This window comes from Phalangium opilio, unplaced genomic scaffold, assembly GCF_054372755.1.
Source record: "Phalangium opilio isolate 3A_F unplaced genomic scaffold, DU_Popi_V2 ptg000329l_1, whole genome shotgun sequence".
NCBI classification, from domain to species: Eukaryota; Metazoa; Arthropoda; class Arachnida; order Opiliones; family Phalangiidae; genus Phalangium; species Phalangium opilio.
Genome location: NW_028324226.1, coordinates 6,841,149 through 6,858,795, shown reverse-complemented (window position 1 = coordinate 6,858,795; position 17,647 = coordinate 6,841,149). Strand labels below are relative to the sequence as shown.

Sequence of the window (17,647 nt, the reverse complement as noted above, 5' to 3'; positions counted from 1 at the left end):
CGAAGAGCGAGGGAGGTTCCCTTAATAATGCCATTTATCATGCGGATGGCACAGAACTTCTTCAGAGGCCAATTTTTTTAGTAGAATTTTGGAAAGGAGGCACAATTTAGGAAAATACCACCGCCACCTAAAAACCTACTGCACAATTGTGGTACTGTACAAAACCATAAACGCGCCCTTAACATGGTCACCTAATGCTTAAAGGGATACTCCTGCCTATAGAGAAATTTCTTCTTTAATTGAAAGAGCGTAGAAAATAATGAATGTTATCAACTAGAACCATGTTTCTATCTACAATATTAAAAAAGATACGAGCAATTAAGTTTCCGTAATGGACTCTACTCGTTAGGCTACTCCGCAACCCCTGAGAAGTACCCCTATTGGACGCCTAGTACCAGCTGATGGGTTTGAGGGAAAGCCTAACGTTTAGTGTAGATTACGCGCCCATACGGAAACTTGTTTGCTCATATCTTCTTTAATATTGTACATAGAAACATGGTTTCAATTGATACATTAATTTTTTATACGATCTTTTGATTAAAAAAAGAAAAATTCGAAATAATATAACGTTAAAAATTCCCAATTCAAGTGTTTAACGAGATTTAAATGAGTTGGTTTGAGTCCTCTTCAACACAAAATAAAAACTTTAAATTTTCAGATTTAAACTGTTAGAACATAATTATTAACGAGATTAAATTGAGTATAGGTTTTCCGTCATTTTCAGCACTACGACTTACTCAAAGTTTTGTTTTGAAGTAGACCTGGTTTTATTTAAAAATACATATTAACCCTAATAGAATTTAAAAAAGCATTTTTTTATTTCTTACTTTGAAATCATTATAGATAAATAACACCCCTTTTTATACAGCGAATAAATAAATAACCTAGTTATAACAATGGATCGGCATACAGAAACTAATAGGGTATTTATTTATATAAACCCCTAATATGAACCTGTCAAATAGGGCCTGTACCCATTGTTTAAACACACATTTAAAGTGACTGAATCTATAGTTATTATTTAAATCCATAAAGGTCGTTATTTAATGTTTGAAATATAAATTACGTCTCTATATTATTATTATATTTACTATTGTTTTCCTTGTTTATAATTAAAGGGAAAGTGAACTGTTGAAGACCTTCATTTTAAATCGTAGAACCATTAGATGATGTAACTGTGCTAGCTAGCTACACAGTAGGCAAAACACTTCCTGAAAGTCTATTAATACAATAATTTTCAAATGAAAAACCGTAATGTTCAGCTTAAAACTCTACATCAATATTTAAAAATTATATTACAGAAACTGAATGTTGGCCCTTATTCAATAGAAATATTAATTGAAATAACCTGAAATAGGCCTAGTTTAATTACGCGTTTTGGTCTCACTTTAATCCATAGATTTCATCTATACATGGAAGGGCGTGTACCCAAGGATGTGACCCCATCGGGTGTCAGGCATTAAACATAAGTGTTTCGCAAAAATTCAAAAACAAAAAAAAAACTTTAGGCGCCAAAGAAAAGTTCATTTTCAGACGGATAAACGGGATAACGGTACCTGGCCGGGTCAGTAGCGAGAGGTAAAGTTTTAGAGCCTATTGTCTTAAGCCCCGTTACAAAAACCCTCCCGAACATAAGCAATTTATTCTCATTACCATTATTTTTCGGTTCAGATAGAAAACGATACGATTATTAATCTGAAAGTCTCCCCTTTTCTTTCCCAAAAAATAAAATGAAAAAAAAATCTTGATTTTCCACCTACTCTCAAACAAGGAAGGGATTGGACACCTTAATTCGAATTTCAAACACTGCGCCATTTTTAACAATTTAAACGGAAATGACCTAAGTGACGTCATCATGAGTTAAGCTAACCGTCAATTTGACCAAGATAATTTTAGTTTATCTTATTTTTAAGCTTCAAACACTGCTAATAACTATTTTAAGGGAGCATAAAGACATAGTTTGGGTTGATCAACACTCTAGCTGGCATAATTAGTTCATAAGATATGTTCCATAAGTTTGTCACTGGTTACAAACTGGAGCTTCTCACAAAGTGACGTAGGTCATACATTCTTGTAAAGCGACGCCTGGTGAGGCACTGTCAGAGGTTCAATACCAACTAAATATCTCCTATGAATGTTTGAAATTTAAAACAAGTATCCGAGCCGACGGTAGAGAGGGGGAAACATTCACTTTTAGGGGTTGGGTTATACCCACTTATTTGTCTTATGTTAAATTTTTTTGGTTTCTTAAATTTTAAAATAAAACTTTATATACACCACTTTCGGTTTTTAATGTTTTTATATAACAACCGACGCTATTGTTGTTAAGAGAATTTTTAGGAAATTCTGACCCAGTTTGTTTCGTATAAAAGTTTTATTTAAATATATATTTAAATTCTAATAGACTTAGAACTATAATATAAAAAAGTTGTTATACATCCAGAACTATTATACGAACAACTCAATAACATATTTAGAAGAAAGTAGAATCACAAATATATAGTTCAGTTCATTGTTTCATCTAATTGCGTTTTGTAAAAAGGCTATTAGAACTCTTCCGTTCAATTGTCGATACAAACGCTTAGTTCGAAATGGAGATGCGTTTCTTCGTCTGACGAAAATTCGAAATGGAGATCTACATTTTTAGGTCTAAAGATTTGCAATAAAAAGCTTAACCATTCATAATTATTATACCATAAAGTGAATTTAATTTTGTGTAGAATTTAGTGCAATTTAGAGGCTTTTGAGTTTCCTCTGAAATAAACTAATAATTCTCAAAATTTCATATGATTTGTAAGAAATTGCTATCTTTAATTAACAGACCCTACTGGACGCAAGTAAGCAAATTGCTAATTGTTGCGCCCAGGCTTGAGTAATCAAAATTAAAAGTTAATTCTAAAACTTTTATGGATAATTAACTAAATATTAATTCTAGCGTTTTGAGAGGCAATGAATAATTTTGAGATTGATTAAGCTCTAACCTTCCCTACACCATGTTTATTTTTAACATAAAATTGACAATTTAACTATTAGTAAATTAAATTAGCCAAGTCACAAAATGCCACTTTTACACACGTATATTTGTAAATAAAATAAGTTTATATTGGGAACCAAGGCTAAGGTATAGTTATAACCAGTTCAATCGAATAAAAAAAACCCTCGTTCGTGATTTCTCTATTGTTTACGGTACCAGTCATACACTGAGAAATAATAGCAATCGACAGGCCGAAACGTAACAAGAACCTTGTTTATGTAAAACTGGACTTAAGAATGATGATTATCTTTCAATAGGTCACGAGACGTGAATGTAAAATGTTAAATTTGAAACTATCCCATTAAGTGGCTCAAGGATATCTTTATAAAGAGTGGGCAGAAGGAGACCCGCGGTGTTATTATTTATATTATTAAAATAAAAATACTATTTCACGTCAAAAACACTATATTTTTTGTTTTAATTCTAAAATTTAAACTACGTGAATCTAGGAAGGTATTTAAATGCCGAAATTAAGCACCTGCAAAATCCGTTACGATTATGTGTACTACTTAAAACGGAAAAGGACGTATACTGCAACCTAACTCGAATGTAGATACAGGATACTCGCTGTTAGTTTTATAAATGCTTGTATCGTTTTGGGAAGGTTATTTGCGTAACTTGAATTGAAAACAGGTGGAATATTAAAATTAATAACAAAGCAATTAGTAAGCCATATTTAAATTTGAATAAAAGGGTGCCTCGTATTTCTAGCATGAATTTCATGCAAAATTTGCATATTAAAAGATAATTTTTAAAAGAAAGAAACAATTTACTACAGAACAGAAAAATTACCAAGAAATAGTTAATTTTTGAACTACCCTATGGGATTGGTTGAACCAATAACGTGCGGGTTCTGGCTAGCAGACTCCTCTAAACCAAGGGCAGCACTGTAGTTCTCGTTTCAAAACTAAATGTTAATTATTTTGTAATAAGAATTTTTTTTAATGTTTTCCCATTTATATTTAGAAGGCCGTTCATTTAAGGTATAATGTGAATGATATTTTCCTTTAATTATCTTACGTATAAAAGCGAGCATTTTCACGTATTTTTAAGTGTTTTCCCCTAACTTGGTCCACTATTGTCCAATTTTAATTAAAATTTCCTATCCGTCCAATTTTTCTAATGTTTAAATTCCATTTCATTTATTTCTCCAGTGAAAACTGAATAACAAAGGCTTCGCAGCGTGTGAAACGTTGATTACACTCAAGACGACAGACAAGACTAGCGTTATTGTTTCACGAACCTAAATTCTCAGAAGTTTCGTATAGAAAGAAGCCACTTTCACTGTAAAATTTGATCCCGAATTTTTTGGGCGAAAACTTGATCTCAGAAAGCCAGTTATTAGCAGTGGGGAAACGTAGATAATGACGGTTTGATGGTATAAAGTATAAGATACAAAATAAAATATAAAAAAACAGGCCATCTTCTTCAAATGAGTCACGAGCTAATCTGACCAGTCCAGGACAAACCCGGGGCAGTAAAAAAACAAAAAAAAAAACGTTTCGGGAGAAATCGAGAACGAGTCTGTGGGCGAAAGACGATCTGCAGCTTTTGATTTTGCTTCTTTCATTAAAAGTGGCAAAATCGTGAAAATGCATCAACTTTTCTATTCCCTTACTTCAACCCACCCTAGTGCATTCTAGTACCAACTCACATTCAGCTTACCTTTAATTAAATAGATTAAGAGTAAGAAGATATTGGAAGAGAGGTCATCCAGAGATTTAAAGGAAAATCATGTAAAGTGAATTAATTCCAGGGCTACCAACAAAATCTCAAGAATAATACTTCGCTGTATAAATAGAGGACTAAAATTTGGAAAGAAGTGAACCAAAAAGTGACTATTGGTAAAACAAAATGACAATTTCCAAATATAGAAATGTCTTAAACTGACATGTTTTAAGTATTAAGCGTAGTTAAGAACATTATATCGCTCTTTTTACCCGAATTTCAACAAAACAGAGAGTTATTTCGGACTTTCTTGGCAAATATTTGTTATTTGACAAACAAGTTTTCGTTACTTCTTTACGGGCGAATTAAGGACCAAATGCCCAATTTTAGGGTAAAATGAGGACCTTGCAAGAATAAAGGGTCTTTAGGGACTTTTAGTTACATGGTGGGGAGCCCTGTAATACACTTTTTTGTCTTTACACAGATATTTCTAGTTGCACAACCTACCTAATATTTTAAGGTAAATTAACCCAACAAAAACATTTTTTCAAATCCATACAGCCGAAATTTCCCAAAGTCTCATAAATTCCCTTAAACATCCATTTAATATACGGGATTTACGAGAGATATTTCAGTGGGCGCTGCCATAACCTGTCGACGTCATTTTGTTATTGGCAGACATTCCCTGTTAGACTTCCTTGCAATCAAATTAAAACCATTTCTAATAGTAATTTGAATTTTAAAAACTCTAAATAAGGGGTTAATACACAGCAAATCTTTCTTCTAAACAAAAACCACCTCTTTTGTCCGTTAATTCTACGTCATTAGTGACGTAGAATTATTCGCTTACTTTGACGAAGCTTAGTTTAGGAGTAGTCTAATGTTCCTCGCGTCCCACTAATAGGTGTCTTCTAATCGAAAAAGGAACGATGCAAATTGATGAGTCAACAATGCGAGGGAGCCCCTTAGAAAGTTTACTATACATATTCAAGTCAATATGTAAAGTCCGCGAAGGATGGGTTACAGTATCAATGAAAATACAATCAGTTTATGGACTTCAATAGGTGTCGTCCTAATTTATGATTTTGGGATTTCTCTTTCATAAATCAAGTAGTAAAGGGAAGTTTGGTGTTGTCAAACAACCTACACCTTTCTTCCCTAGAGGTTTAATTTTTATCGGATATAAATGCTAACGTGTCCCAATTTAATGCACCTGTTTGATATTTGATCGGTTTAAGGAGTAGTGTAACGTATTATATCGATTTAAAGGGGTGCTGAAGTATATCGATACGTTACTGATATTGGCTCTTGCCTTAGGGTTGTCGTTAATTACTAAACTGAACTCTTAAGCAATTAATTACCATACTAAGCCTCACTGATAAGCTTAGACTTGGAGGAGTTAATGCAAAACGCCTAAGTTCAAATTTCAATACATAATTATAATACCACAAGTTTGTAAGATATGTTCAATAAGTTGTCACTGGTTACACAGTCTTAGAGTTTGTCATGAAGTGACGTAGGTGAAACGTCAGATTCTTGTAAACGACGCCTGGTTAGGAGCGGTCAAAGACTTATTACAGACTAAAGAGGAATATGGACTGTAAAACTGAGTGTAGTCAATTCTCGCTTGTCGTTCTCGAACTATAGCTCTCAGTAAGTCTCTAGCATTACGAAGTATATGTAGTGTCAAACTTATGGAACATATCTTATAAACTTATGTTAATACTAACAAGTATCACTTCATGTTTCAAAGGACTAAGGAATATCACTAGAGGCCTGACCGGTTGCACTTTCAAAGTCTTAGATGTAAGAAAGACAGGAAGGCGTCAAGTAAGTAAGTGTCTTTATATTAAAATTTAAAACAATGGTTCTAAGACTTCAGGGCGTTAGCCCAAATCATCGGACAAATCAGTTTCACACCCAGAGTTAAGTGGAACAGATTCCGACCGACATAAAAACAAAAATTATATTGTCCCACATAGTGTAATAATTACAAGGATTGGAAACCACATCAATTAAAAACGCAAATTACAAGATAGAAATTTTTCGATCAAAACCCGGTACATGCCAACTATAAGGACAATGAAAGGATATGGTTTATTCATTCCAGAATACTAATAAAGCTTATATAAAGGGTGTTTCTGATAAGTCTGCCTTAAATTAAGGGGGATGTTCTTTGGGAAATCGATTTTGAGTTGAAAATGTAACTTCGATCTCCATTTCGCCGTCCGGGCCACTGTTTTTAAGTTCTGTTTGGAGTATTTTACGGATGATCCCTTAAATTTAATTAATTAAATTAGGATTGGTCTTTGAGTTTCTTAAGGGGTCATCCCTAAAACACCCAAAACCTGGACGGCAGTGTCGGAGCAAATTTTTCACTCAAAATCGTCCAAAGAACAGACACACCCCTTGGTTTATGCCAAACTTATCAGAAACATGAGACGCGTGTACACTAGACACTATGAACGCGTTTTCAACAGTTTTAAAAACGTATAATTGAAGTATTTTAAAGTTAATCAAAAATCTTTCGCCAGCGAATTCAAACATTTTTTTGAAAACAATTTCAAAGTGTGTGCTAAGGCAGAATCAACCAATTCCCATATTAATATGTACATTTTGAAGCTCTGTTCAAATTTCCTAACATAATTTAACTAATATTAACTCTGGCTACGAAATAAAAGTAATTATCTAACAACACTTCACTTCTTATAGCTCCCTTTCAAATGGGGGGTGTTTGGAAAGATAATAGAACTTTCTTTTGGCTTCCAAAAAATTCTAATAACATAACGGGTCTAACAAAAATATACGTAAAAACGTGAAATAGCGTAGGGAGTGCGAAGTTTTTAAGAAATAGTATAGGTGGGTTGTTAAATTTTTTTTAACATTACAAGGACATCCAGTGAAAAAGAACCAAGCGATTTCGTGTTGGAAAAGTAACGGGTTAAAAAAAATTATTCTCTACCTGCCTAGTGCCTAGAAGGGTAAATTTTTCTTAGATCATGGGGACGAAAAAATGTAGGGCAATTTCAACTGGTTTCTTCCGGAGATAGTCTTGCTCTAAGTCACGAATCATATTTCTTTTTCTTTCTTTAATTTTTAACTGTAAAACTTTCACCGTCGTAATAATCATAATAAAGAAAAAAAAAAGATAGCTTTGGGATGAAAGAGGACGCGATGTTAGGACACGTATTACGACAAACAAAAGGTTTGTTGAGACTTTGCAGCCTTTAAATGACAGGTGACACGCTAGTCGTGATCGAGTTTAGTAAACAAATACAATGCGACGGGGATGTTATTGTTGTTTGTAGATCGCGACAAACAAACAATAACGCCCATTTTTGAGCTGAATTATTAATTCAGAGGAAGAATAATGTTGAAATTAATTTATGTTGTTACTGTAAAACTTGGTTGACAAGTTCAGTAAAGTTAGATATTTAGATAGGAAAGCTGATTTAGTTAAGCATCTGATTTGAGTTACGTCATAGCCAGGAAAGCTGATTTAAATGAGTTAACCCCTTGACTTATGCCAGGAATATCCAAGGAAAGTTCAAAACGTTTTATATTTAGATAGGTAAGCTGATTTAAAACGAGTTAACGCCTGATTTGTGTGACGTCATAGTCGGGGAAGCTGATTTAGAAAGGGTTAACCCTGATTTAAGAGATTTCATAGCCAGGGAAGTTTTTTTTAAATTCCAATGAAAAATCTTGATAAATATGGTTGTCTGACCGTATTCAAAACGAAATAACAATCCATTCATGGGAAGATTTTAAATCAAACAGGTTTAATTCTAATATAAAACGTAAACTGAGTGGCAGTTCAAACCTCTTCACATTTCACGTAACTGACAGTAGTAGGCCAAACCAAAAGCTGGAAGTTGCATGCCTTTGACGCGTACATGACCTTTTGACCCAACTTTTTCACCCTCCTAATATAAATGGTTATAAAACTTTCCAAGGCGACATTCCACTCGCCAACAGAATATATAGCCATGTTGAATTGTTTTCCATAAACACGTTCTTACTGAGTAACTATACGAAACTTTGTTTTAAAATCGTGACCACTAGAAAACAATATAAGTATACCTAAGAAGATTGACCAAACGGTTCATATATGGGTTAACCAGAGGGGCTGGACATTCAACTACAATATAGGGTACAACCGAAAAATATTCAAGTCAATAACGGAATCAAATAGTCTGCTCGATCAAACGTTCAATGCAAATCAATGATGTTTTAGTAACCGAAACAAATGTCAAATGTCCGACTCCACAGGTTACCCGACTGGCCCTCTACACTGTATAAACCACATAACGTAACACCCTCGGTCATAAACGAAAATGAAAGGGCGCATTTACAATCTCTTGCAAAAATCAAATTCTTAAAAACGTTCAAATCTCAATAGCTTTTCGGAGCCAATCTAGACTTGTCATCGAATTTTTGAGGTTCTTTTCTACGCGCTGTACACAGCCACGAAGCTTTCCGATTACATGGGCAAGTACAATGGTGGGAGGAGAACTTTAAAAACGTCCAAAACCAGATTACCAGAACACTAGGTGTATGGTATTACACGCGTTACTTAAAAGGGTATTCAAGATTCAGACAGGGGGAAGAAAAAGTGAAATTTGTAAATGGAGAATACTTAAATTAACCGAGATAAAAGAGAAAGTTGTATGTAAAGTTTCGAATACTTTCACTCTTCGTGGATCATGAGGTTCACGATTGCCCTCCATTGGAAAATTAAAGTGATAGTCGTGTTTTTTCGTTTATACAAGTTCAGAAATCAACCTGAATCATTTCAACCATTTTGTGTAACGCCCTCAAAGATGTCTCGTCTTTATAAGTTGGTTTTGCTTAGGAATTTTAGCGTTTTACTCTCAAAATACAATGCACGGTGTCTGAATCTTATAAAATTTCTGTCAGCAGTTTAAGGGCAGTGTTCCTTGACATTATATTTCAGTCGAAAATTTTTATGACATTTTTGCTGTCCGGGCCACCGTTTACAAGTCATTTTAGTGTTTAATGAACGAACCCTAAAATCAGAATGAAACTGATAGACAAAGCTAATTTAACTAAAACACTCCAAACACCTTAAAAAAGGTGTCCCTTGCATAAAAATGTCATCATAGAACATTTTGGACTCAAAATCTTCCAAAGAAAATCCCCCTTAATTTCTGATAGACCTTTCAGAATCACCCTGTAGATATCCAACTATTTAACGAATAACAAACACTTATCTATAGTATAAAGCACCTGATTTAAAACTAACTTAACAACTAGTTCTTACAATTTTAACTAGTATAAACAGAAGTAAGATGAGACTAGAAGTGAAGGGCTCTAGCATTGATAGTAGATCCTGGCATTAGTGAACAAATTTGAGGATTTTATGCCGCTTCCCACGCGCCTACACTAGAGAGAAAAAAATGGTCGAGTTCCAAAAACATTTCCTACCCCCTTCCCCTCAACCTAAAGCGCCTGAACGCGGACGCGGCTCCTTGAATCTAGTTCGGGAGTCTACCACCGCGAGCGTCTCACATTTTGGAGGGAAAATTCAGAAACCGCTACTAGAGGGCCAACCGTTGGTGTGTTATCAAGAATATTCACTTTCGCCAAGTGAAGAATTTGGTTAGCTCAGTACTTCTAGTCTCATCTCACTTCTGGTATAAATTAGCAACATAAAATTTTTCGGACAACGTTTTTTCTTGATTTTCAGTACGAGTAATAAATAAATTACATTAAACTTCGACTATCACTTTAAAGTGAGGGGTGGTTGGTGTATGGAGACAGGAACCTAGTAGAACAAGACGGAAGGAAACGCGCGCGCCGTTTTGTATTTGTTCATATCTTTTGGCTAATCTTCGGATCTTATAAAGTAATCCCCATTTAGGATGACATAATAGATACGGTGTAAACTACAACTTGGTACTATTTAGACTGAATACAAGAGGTTGGGAGAAAGTACCGGCGTCATTAGCATCTTTTTTTTTTAAATTCAAAGAAAAACATTGTTTCTTTAAATTAAGTATACTTGCTTAACATGATGTAAAGGGGTTTGTAAAGCGTGCATATTTTAGACTGAGTTTGTGCACATGTAAAGGTTAGTTCATATAGATTCACTACCTCTTAAAAAATCTACCGTTAAATCATAGTTAGCAACAAAAACGTATAGGGAAAACAGTTTTTACAAAATTTGACAGGTAAAATATCTATTGCTAGAAGTAAGTAACTTGAAGTAAAATTATTCTACGATAAAGGTGTAAATATTCAGACTTAATTGACAGTACACAAATTTAACATAAGTTCATCACAGGAGGGTTATGGGTTTCTGTTAGTGGATAGCTTAATTTAAATTGCCAATAGATTTTTAACTTTGATTATTTTAATTCAAAATTTGAAAAGGTAACTTCGTAAATGGCTTCTAATTTACACGTCTAACTTTAACCCATGTTCATATCGTTCAAACTGGAGTTAGAAGCAAATTGAACACGGTTCCTTAAGGTTCATTTCAAGTAGTCTACTTCTGTCATTACTTAACCAGTTATAAGCAAGCTATGTAAGGCAGTATGTTTAAACAAAAAAATATAAACTATATGGCTACTAGCAAAACGTGCACAGAAGGCATACCATCACATTTTACGAAACATTAAAAATAAAAAATTTTCTTAAAAAAAATTTAAAAAAACTAAGAAAAATATCCGCCCCCGTAAAAATCTTTCTCATTTCTTTCCAGATTTGGAATTTTTCTTTCTTTTTATATTAAACGTGCCGCACATCCTTGGCAATAAGATAAATTATAAATTAAAAAGATTTCGCATTAAGTATAGTTCTCGAATCCGTTTTTAGCCAAAAAGTATAAAAAAATGTAAGGTTTGCAGCTAAAAAAGGGTACTATAACAGCATCACCTTGAAATGTCTGCAGGTGAAAAGCTACAATTCATCTTATTACTAACGTCAGTGTAAAGGGGATTAAGGTATATTGTAGCTTTGCAGGCGTAGAAATTTCAACATGAGATACTCCAGAGCGAGAGATCTGACCCAAATCATTAAGAACGGTACGTTCCGTATACCAAATATTATATAACACACGCATAAGGTAGGGTACACGCGACCGAAATTGTGTGTGCTTTAATTCACGCTTGAATGAACTTCAAAATTTAAAAGTTTGTGGTTTTTGCCCACCCCGTCCCGTTACTCTATCTAGTGCGAGAGGGAAATAACAGTTTCTTCCTTTATCGTAAATGATAGAACTCTAGTTATATTAAAGTTTGAATTTAAATGGGATCGTTTGAAAGGACAGTGAACGATAATATATTTAAAATGTAAAGTTCTATTAATTAAAATTTAATGATGATATCGAAGATATTGACAGGGAATCTTCCTTGTCCTCTGCTACACCGCTAACTTCAGTCTATAAGGGTCAATACTCAGTCTTATTGAAAGTTAAATTAATATAAAGCTATTATTTAAACTTAAGTTTAAATAGAGAAATTGAAAAAGAAATAAAATCGGGTAAATAATTAAGATTTCTAGTTAATACCGTATCATCCGCTATAGTCAACGCGCTTATTTTATTAAATAAGGGTCAATATTATTAAAATTACCAATTGAATTAATTTCCTTTTTAATATTTTCATTAGTTTTTCGGTTGTTAATTTTCTACATGCGTTTTAATTTCATATTTCATCATAACTTACTACCTTTTTTAAATATGGCAGCGATATTGTAACAACCACCGCTCTATCAACTGATCTAATTAAAATATTCAATTTTATCAATTAATTAAACCCGATTAAATTAGTTTTAATTTAGTTTGAAATTATTTTTTGACATTATTTTTTGACTACTATCCCTTAACAAAATATATGTTAAGCCCAGTGGCTAAAGTACTTCAGACTCGATTACCGTTGGTATGCCGTTAGGGGTTGAAGGTTAAGGTCACTCACCATCATTTGAATAAATTATTAACCAACAAAAGGACTCGTAAAGCTAAAATAATATAATAGGAAATTCTCAAGAAGTTTGCTAACGTGATCGCGTAGTCGTACCGCAATCATTACACGAACGCCTACTAAATAAACCTACAGATTCAAGATCACCCACGTGACCATGCATACCTAGCTTTCATTTGAAAACTTAAGACTCGAGAACACACGGTGTTACAGGGAAGTAAAATGTGTTTTCTTTTAACTTTACCAAGAAGCGATATCCAGTTTACAAGGGAGAAGGTATAAATTCGCCATATTTCTAGCTTTATTTCCAGTCCAAACGTAGGTCAGGAGTTAATCCCCGCCTCTAAATTACAACCAGCATATCATTGGTTCTTGAAAACTCACGTCAGTGCGACGCGAATGACGAATATTACGTATTTTTCCAATCTGAGGGGAGGCGAAATAGCCCGGCCTCCTTTTACGTCCCCCCTTGTATTTTGAAAGGGGGACTGGGACTATGGAGCGTGAATACTTAGGCATCTTATACCTTCTCCCTAGTACACTAGGTATCGCTTCTTGACTTTACTAATTGCTATCTAGGTATCTTTAAAGGTAAGACGAAAACGTGCGTCGATTTGTTTTGGTTTGGTTTAAGGCCCTGTTATTATATCCCGCTTGTAAGCGCCTGAAGGCGGAAAGAAAAATATCCATCAACTAGATACGAATTACCGCATTAAGAATTAATATTAATTTGAAAAAAAAAATGTATTGGGATAAATCCCAGCGGGCTTCTTTCCAAATATGGATGGAGCCCCGCTTCTCTTGTTGAAACGTACTCGTATATGCTAATGAGAAAAGTTGATTTTCTAGCATAATAAGTTACTTAGAACTTAGAAGGAAATGATTGGTTCGTTCGTAATGACCTCATGAAGTTAAGCCTAATCCTAACTCTAATCACAGGTCAAAGGATTTCTTGGAAACTAAGATTAAAACTATAACAGAGAAGGAATGTACGTTGAGTCGTGTTTAATTGCTAAGCCTAACTTGAAAATTATCTAATTAAGCTAATGGCTAATTTAGAATTATTACCAACTAATGTGAAAATATATCTATTGATAAATATTACGATAGAAAAGTTTCTAATTAAAGGAGAAAAAGAACTTATAATTAAGATGCTCATTAATTCTAACGTTTTAAAAATTGACATATTTCTTAAAACTATTTCAAACTACGCATTTAGAAAAAGCACTTCAATTTTGACTGTCCTGTCACATTAGAGGTACTCAATATCTTCAATTTTAGTCATAAATCTTAATGTTAAATTGCCGAGGAAAAAACCTGAACAGATCTTTACCTTTTTACCTATAAAACTATTTCCTACATTCGCAAAAACTATTAAAATACTTCTACATAACCTAAAGATCGATTTCAAAACATAATTAAGCGTTTAACATGTTCGAAAAATATAAAAAATTCCAGAGGAAAAATTGGTTTATATAAAATTCCGAAAAAGTGCTCGGGCGATAAAACTCTCCATTGAAGCACGGAAATTGTGTCAGGAAAAAAAATATACAGCTCTTAAACCTTTTCCAGATCAAAATAATTATTTTCACAATAATTTCCGACAAACCTTTGAAATCGAACACACCCCTAAGGTAAGTTTCGTGAACTTCATAGAATCATACATAACACTCCAGTTTTAAAGTAATTTTGCCCATCACCAAATAATAAAAATAAATAAATAAATATGGTAAACGTTTTCTTACCTTAAACAGTTTTTCTTTCTGGTACCAGACATCTTCTTCGTCTTCAATGAGGAAGTCATTATTGAGTTCGTCCCGAGAGCGGGATAGAATTTTTCGACGACTGATCATTGGACCGTTTGGCTCCGGGCCACAACTGCAATAAAAAAAAAACATGAAATTATAAATACCGTCCGCATACGTGTTTAGGTATATATATTACACTTTTAACATTAACTAATATAAGGGTCGAAGACATTTAAGTTGAAAAACGGTAAATTCATAGAGAAAAGCGAGACATAAAATATTTTCTTGATTCTTTTTATGGCTTAAGTTCATGTGGCACTAGTTTAAAATAATAATCGGTTTGTGGTTTGTTCATAATAAAATTGAGGTAGAATTGGCTCTAGGAGCTATGCTAGTCAGTGTCAAAGTCATATAATCAAACTAGGATCATTTCGATCCGTGGGAGGGGGGGGGCATTCGTGGAATCATGGGTACTATACTTTTTAAGTCTTATGAAGTTCATTCTGATCAAAGGGTTTTTGAAAGTCTTTGTCAGTTAAACTGCTATAACTTCAAAATTTTATGTGCAGGGTTTGCACGAAATTTTTACATTGAAAATCCCTAGCCAAATTTTTCCAATATTTCTGCCCATCACAACTAGCATTGTTTGAACTTTTGAACCATGGTTTGATAAACCCAAGGAAATCCCCGGTTTATCCCTGGCTTTTTAGGAAAAGAATTTAAATCTCCGATTTATCCCCCCACTTTCCAAAATCCCGGACGATCCCTTAGTTTCACTTTCTGACTGATACATTATTTTCACCACAAAGTGGTATTGGGGTTCGTACAACTTTTGGAAAATACAATTTCCTGACAATAGACTGACTAGTGGCGGTAGAGAGGGGTGTAGACTGTGTATCCCTCCCTTTGAGCGCGCTGTTGTAAGAGGGGATACTGTACGCGCCCAGTAGGGGGATGTCACCGAGCTAAGAGCTAGAAGGGTATGACGTTTGCATGCGTTGTACTGCCTTTACTCCATTGTAGATTTTTTTTCTTTCAAATATTTCAAGGTGTAAGGCCACCTAGTAGCTGTAGGAGTGGTTTTTAGAGTAATAACAACGGGAGTGTTCATTTGTAGTTGAAGCAACCCCTTCAGAGCAAACTTACTAAGCCTCACAGATTTCCCTGAAGTTCACAATAAATGTTCTCCGTGTTTTCCCTGAATCTTAAGTCAACAATTCTTTTCTCTAACATTTACAGGTTTGTATGAACCCTGGGGAATTAAAGCGAATAAATATAATCAACATAATCCCTTCTGTTACAGGATTTCGAAGATAGTAATTTATAATAAAAATAGTCTAAAATTTACCTAGAAATTATACTGCCCAATCGAAAACCAAACCCTTCAAAATGTAATTTGTTAAACACGACCTCAGTGACTTCTGCGTTGATATTTCTTTAACTAGTTAACAGTAATAGTCAATCTTAATTAGCTTTACTACAATTTCCCACCAGCTAGTTATGATCAACTTAACTAAATTTGAGAATAATTAAATTTTCAATGCCCTATTAAAACTGACTACATTAACCCTGAACGTTTAAAAACGACCCCTATAATTTTCAACCGACTAGAGTCTAAGGTTATGAACCCCACCATAATTAAAAGCATGGGTTTAGGTTAAATTTCATATAGGCAAGGATAAAATTACTATCATCACAACTAATAACTAAAAAATATTTAGGTACTTTAACGTATAAAATTTCGGGAAGACATGCAAAATTTTACGCAATTATTGAATGCACCACTTCGTAAACACTTCAAACAAAATTGTTCAAAAATTCTTACCTTCTAGCACCGCGATAAATAAATAAAAAATTAAATCCACAGAGTGGCGACTGCCGAGGGGGTTAAATATAAACGGCACCGAGGTTAAGTTAAATTTTTTAACAAATTAACACGTGGGTCAAAAAGCGAAAGGTGAAATAATGGCACACACGCGCAAAACCGAGAATAGACCATATAAATCCGAGGGTCAGCTGAATCCGTCACTTTCATTAATCCTACGAATCATTCAAATCCAAATCCAACCGGCCCGTAGTAGAATAAAAAAATCCAAGGTAGCACCACAATAAAAACAAAAAAAAAATCCGAAATTTTGACAATCCAGTGGTTAAAACAATACAAATGGGTCGCACACTCCGCGTTAATTTTAAATAACAGACGCGCGTCGTCTGCACACCGCGATATCAGCCGGACGACTGACGAGAGTTCGAGATCACGAAGCCATTGGCCGCGATTCGCTCCCCCCCCCTCGGTTTCCCCGTGGTACTATCTTAGAAATTGGCCCATCTTAATTTAATTCCCCCCTTTAATTTTCCCGCTTCCCACTCACTAAGGCTTAAGGAGGGAGGAAGGGAAACGCACCCAGACAGTGACGACGTAACGAGTGACGTCACGGGTTTTGAAAAAAACCAAACCATAGAGAGAAAAAGTTAATTTTCTCTAGCCCGCTTTGGCCTAAAAAAGAAACGTTTGCCGCCGACATACAGGTTGCTCGGGAAATATTAAAACGTGACACAAATATTTTCAAAGCAGGTGCGGCATCTAGATCATAAAATTGGGATTTGGATGCGTGGCGCTACCTATTGGAGATTAAATGAACTAATTTGACAGTGACGTCACAACTACTGCCAACTTTGATATTATGGCGTCACAAATGCACTCTCGAAAACTAAATCACTGCGCAACTGCAAGCAGTTAAAGGTGGTATCCGTCTATACCAATGCGGAATTTCTACGCATTATGAGTGTGCATAAGTCAACTGGTGTTTAAAAACCCAAGAAAAATGATTGTTAATCAAGAACGTTTTAATATTTGCATAATAAATAAGGGAAACTATCGGACACTTAAGATTGATTGTTGTTATTGTTGGGAGTTTCTAGTATTACACCCGACATTTAAGTGATTTATCATTAACTTCCAAATAAGTTCAACTAGGCCTAATGTTAAATTAGGCTACCTCAAATGTCAATAGTCACTATTAAAATTAAGTTCTATGTTCTTTGGGCGATTTTGAGTCTAAAATGTTCAAAGAACACTATGAATTTTAGAGAAGGGCTTCATGGCTTTTGGGTTTCAATGTGACGCCATATTTCAAAATGGCGTACAGAAAATGACTTAACAGGCACCGCATGGCGGCATGGTCCCCTCCGCAACTAATTTATTTCAAGTAGTTATACTTAGAGATTGAAGTGAAAAATTAAACTCACCA

The 17,647-nt window shown here is 34.4% G+C and overlaps 1 protein-coding gene across 6 annotated transcripts in view; it reads right to left on the bottom strand.

The window, feature by feature from the left end:
- The window catches only part of exp (expansion), a 199,199-nt gene that overhangs the window by 71,376 nt on the left and 110,176 nt on the right, over nucleotides 1-17,647 (bottom strand). For 5 of the 6 annotated variants that reach the window (XM_089859304.1, XM_089859306.1, XM_089859302.1 and 2 more), the window contains one exon: nucleotides 14,394-14,526. In XM_089859304.1, coding sequence (XP_089715430.1) covers nucleotides 14,394-14,501 — 108 coding nt within the window. In that variant the 5' untranslated portion in view covers nucleotides 14,502-14,526. Of the gene's footprint in view, nucleotides 1-14,393; nucleotides 14,527-16,221; nucleotides 16,614-17,647 lie in introns of those variants that run through there. The other variant, XM_089859305.1, reaches the window with a different exon arrangement.